Genomic DNA, 4,865 nt, shown 5'->3' on the forward strand with positions numbered 1-4,865 from the left:
CACTTCAAATGTAGTGTCAGTTGTGAAGACAGCTGATGTCTCGTATTTAGCAGGCTTTGTGGGGAGCACTTATAGTGCTGTGATGACGTCCTGTGATGTGAGCTGTGGATGTAGATAGCTGCTGCTTTGAGGAAGTAACCAGTGCAGATGAGATCCAGTTCCCTAAGCACAAAGAGTGCAGGTAGTCTTATCTTTCGTGGCTTTTAAACTATGTGATCACTTGGTATGTGGAAAGCATGTTAGGACAAATGTGAGGATACTCCGGTGTGGGAGGCAGAGCTGTTTTTTGGTATCAGCATTAGAAGTGGAAGGATGTGCTGTGCAGCAGCCATGAGGCTGTGATGGTGAGGTGATGGTGACAGCCGCTGCCATGCAGCTGTGCTGTGTCCGGAATAGCTGCTTTTTTCCTCCCCTGGAAGCCCAAAAGTCCCTGAGGGGTGGCAGCAAGCCCCAGGAGCTGATGTCTGTGGGTTTGCAGCTGCTCTATTTGATATAGAATAGCTCACTGTGCCTGACTAAGCTCATGTTATTTTTGGAAAAGTGAGAATCTCCAGGGAGATCAAGTCCTGTGTTGCCAGCCACGTGACAGCTGTCTCTCATGACAGTAGCTCATCAAGACCAGGGGATGCTCGGGTTTATTTTCATTATGAACTCTAATGTCACAAGATCTTAATCATTTCAGACGCAGGCACTACTAAACTTGTACTTACATAGTTGGTGTATAACTGCAACTTCTCTTTCATTAATCCCATGACAGTACAGACTACTCATAACATTGCATATGGGTAAGCTTAATACAACATTTGAAGTGAAATTAAATGCTCATTGTTTGCTGTTATGTAGTGCTAATACCACAAGTAATGTGAATGCTGGTGAGTCTCATCAGTTACTGCCTCTCTACGTAAGCAAGTGTGATTGATCTGCTGTGCTGGATTAACTGTGAGGGCAGAGGTGAGATGATTTCTATATTTGAGATTTGACTCAGGTGCCGGTAGCTGGGGGAGTACGAAAAAGAGATAGGAAACTTCTGTATTTTTTCAGTAGATTTAATTGAAAAGTTTGCAATAAATTAAACAGAAAATGTACAGAAAAGATGCTACATGTGTTTGTTGAGCACAAACATAATAAAAGTACAGCTTATATAACTTAGAATATATCAATTTTAAGATGAGTCAATACATAATATATTTACATCACACAATATTATCATGGAGCTAACGCTTATTAACACTTCACAGATTTCAAAAAGCCATTGCAAAGTCTCATCTGAGCCTTGTCTTGTTACGTACAAAGTTGTCAGTCATCCTTATTCTTCTTCTGAACCTTTATAATCTTTTCCCATCAGCAGTTCTTTGGGTTTCTAACCCTTGGTTCAGCATTCACAGTAGAGTTCAAGTAGTAAATAGCATCCATATCCTGTCTCAATTCCATGTTGTAAGTAAGGAAAGGATTTTCACCACATGTTGCCTTCATGCTTGTAACAGACTTGTTAGTTCTCGTCCTGCATCTTCTTGCCCACAGAGCTGTTTGCATCCCTCTCATACCACGTCCCAAGGCACACGTTCTCTTTGCTGAGATCCAACCACCCTGAAGAATGTGTTCACAGAATATTTGACAAAGAGTCTACTTGACTCTTTCTTATCTCAAACACATTATTTTGAGTTGTTGGTCTGCAGCTGATTCAGAAGGTTCAGGTAGGTTTTGGATTTCAAGAATCTGGGATATGAATCCCTTTCCATGAGGATGTAGACAGTTCTCTGGGCTTCATCAAAACTTGTGTGAGTTGGGTCTTGAGCCCTTTTGGCTGTTGCTTCCCTCATCTGATGGTCAATATTGATCTGGAAGGGGAAAAACAATCGTTGGTTGCACATTAGAAATGTATTCTTTATCTGTAGTTTGGTATTGACAGTAAATAAATTCCTAACTAAACAGTAGAGAAAGTAGTAAAACAACCTTTACTTAAACCTCAAGTTAAAACAATAGGAGAAATCTTGTGTAGGACGAATCTCCAGTTAGGTATGCAATTGATATACACAACTTTTAATTCTCTAGCATGCCTCCATAATTGAAAGAACTGTAACAATCCATAATATTCCTATTCTCAAAGCTTACTTTCAGGTATCTGACTCTGAGCACCAGCAGTAATTCAAACTGGGCTGACTCAGCATCATGTGCTGAGCCACTGGCGCTGCTGCTGAGCTGTTGCCAGCACTGCCTGCATCGTGTGGCTGTGATTGTGAGGTCTTACAGTATCACAGCTGAAAAACATGTGGCTTGATCTTCTTTGTGTGTATCTGAATGAATGTATGCACATCTCAGTGAGAGGATGCTACCATCTTCTGATCTTTTCAATATCCCTGCAATGGAACTATACAGGTAACTTTGAACTTACCTGTTTAATAGCATCTGACTGAACAAACTCCTCATAAATCCTCTCTGCTTTGCCATGTAAGTGATCAGACTTGGTTTTCTTGTAATCTTCACAGGCCAGCCAGAACTCAATGTTCTCCTCACTGAACTCTGACTTCAGGAACTCCCGAAAGACACCTTGACCACCTGCACAACGTAAATACATAGAGAATGATATTTGTGTCTGGCGATGGTGAAGTATAGAGTTCATAGCAGGAGTTCTGTTGAAATCTTGAGTATAAAATGTTGATGGGAAGCTCTGTACTTTCCTTCTTCTACATTTTGCAAATATTCCAGTTCCAAGGGTGATAGGAGTTATATAATGACGTCTAGGAGCTTGTAGATCTAGAACCGGGCTACCAAATTGCAGCCCTGGATTCTAGCCTTCCTTAAATGAACTCACCTAGGGTACAGCTAAAAACAAAATTCCAAATTGAATTGGTGTTGTATGCAGGCTGAAAACTGGTCAAAAAACCATTGTTCTGGGCCTGCAAAGGTTTATTTACTCTACTAGGAGTAGGAAATGGGGATGTAGGGGAACACAAAACCTTAGAAGGAAATTAGAACGTAGTAGCTGAGAGCTGAGAATAACTAAAAGGCAACAGTCCGTTCTCTGTCAGTGTTTGCACAACTCTACAGCTTTGCATATTTGGTGAACTTTAGATTAATAATAATAATAATGATTCTTCAGAACAAGAACAATTAATACTGAAGTAATATACTTACTTTGGCTGGCCAGGAGCTTTTCCAAAGACTGGGACCACTGTACTACTTCCTCTGCAGAAAGCCTGATTTGACAAATGAAGGAAAAGGTTTTAGGCAAGAAACCACATGTTTCCTTTTGTGTGTTTAAAGGAGACAGGTTTTATTATTCTATTCCAGAAATGTGTACCGTGTATTTATTAAACTTATGGCTTTCTCAGTGCAGATGTGGGAGCCCACACTGAGAAAAATAACCAGAAAAATGGAAACACAGGGGTTTAATGGTTATCCTGATTTCTGTTCCCAGAGAGATGAGTTTTTACTGTGACTATTAGCAAATAATTTTTCTCCTTGCTACTTTCTCCATATTTTTGAAATGAGGCTTGTAATTCCTCTGTTATTTTCTTGTGTGTGAAGCATCCTTCCTTGTAAATTGTTACAGAAGAGTACAATATGTCTCTGAATAAAAGAGATTTAAGCAAGGTGTCCACTCCCACACCATTTGATGAAAACATAAAAAAGAGCTCCTAATTCCATGAATAGTTTCTGCTTCCTAACATTCACCTCTTTTAGAAAGTCCGAGGCACTATTGGTATATTAGAAGTAATTTGCTGGTGTATAAGTAGGATAGAAATTATTTAATTAAAAAAAAAAAAAAAAAGTTTGACTATTTAGTAATCTAACTGTAGATATATGTTTAAATTTTTCTTTTTTTTTTTTTTTTTCTACTTACATGACATTCCTAGAGTTAGAAGACTTGGTTCCAGATTCGAGATGTGGTACCATGCACTTCAAATAGTTCTTGAGATCTGCACCACTGAAAACAATGAATAGACATTTGTAATCCATTGAAGTTGTAGATGCATTTCTACTCTAAATGAATTTCTTAAAACTTAAAGGCAAACAGCTCCATCCTATGACTGATGTCTGGAAAGTCGCATATCCATGTAGTTATTTTTGAAAGACTAAGAGACTCCAGGTGTCTCCAAAAACTCATCCTGCTTACCTAAATGAAAGAGCTGGTTGGTATTAGCTCAAAGTGCTTGTAGCAATGCCATAGTCCTGGCCTTTGGGAGGGCTTTATGGTCCTTTAGCCCAAAAAAGGCGCAAATTCTTTATCTCAAGACTTAGTATTATTTTCATTTTTAATACACTGAGGTTTATACTAAGTTATATATACTTACAAAGCCTTTTGCTTCTTTTTACGGATTTTGCCTTCTGCGAGCTTGCAGTCCTCCTTTCCATTTAATTCAGTCATGTTGTTATGGGAGAAAAATAATCCTGGCATTTTACTGAACTTTGAAGAGAAGCGCCTCTTGCAGCGATAATCCTCCAAGCACCAAATGTCAGTTTGCTGCCTGCTGCCGCCTTTTATTGACGCAGGCAGCCCCGCTAGTTGGTGTGAACAGATCTGTTTATCATGTAGCCTCACCACAAACTGTGGAAGTTCCCCTTTTTCAGAGCGCGGTGACGTGAGTCTTTTGAGAAAGAAAACAGACAGCAGTGTCTCGTGGTTGGGGTTAAACCGGATGAGACTGATTTACTTTAGGTTTGTTTTGTGCGTCCGTGATACCCTAAACCCCAAATATCCCCTCTAGAACTTTGAATTCTTGTATTTTCTTAGTGAATTCAAATCAGCATTTCTTCTTGAGCTCATCTAATGCGCCCCAAATATTGCAGTTTAATCTTGAAAACTCACCCCTTAAGTGTCTGATACACCACATGTGTATTAGAATTGTTTGCTTTTTGTGAGT

General features: G+C 39.4%; 1 protein-coding gene across 1 annotated transcript; it reads right to left on the reverse strand.

The window, feature by feature from the left end:
- Nucleotides 1-1,025: 1,025 nt before the first annotated feature.
- RGS1 (regulator of G protein signaling 1) lies at nucleotides 1,026-4,516 on the reverse strand. The gene is made up of 5 exons (XM_052666757.1): nucleotides 4,296-4,516; nucleotides 3,845-3,928; nucleotides 3,136-3,197; nucleotides 2,393-2,556; nucleotides 1,026-1,838 (listed from the first exon to the last, which is right to left on the reverse strand). Exons 1-5 carry the CDS (start codon nucleotides 4,397-4,399, stop codon nucleotides 1,653-1,655), a joined length of 600 nt encoding a protein of 199 aa, XP_052522717.1. The 5' UTR covers nucleotides 4,400-4,516; the 3' UTR covers nucleotides 1,026-1,652.
- Between the last annotated feature and the right edge of the window lie 349 nt (nucleotides 4,517-4,865).

The sequence above is a fragment of the Tympanuchus pallidicinctus genome, unplaced genomic scaffold (assembly GCF_026119805.1).
Source record: "Tympanuchus pallidicinctus isolate F22 unplaced genomic scaffold, pur_lepc_1.0 scaffold7, whole genome shotgun sequence".
NCBI lineage: Eukaryota > Metazoa > Chordata > Aves > Galliformes > Phasianidae > Tympanuchus > Tympanuchus pallidicinctus.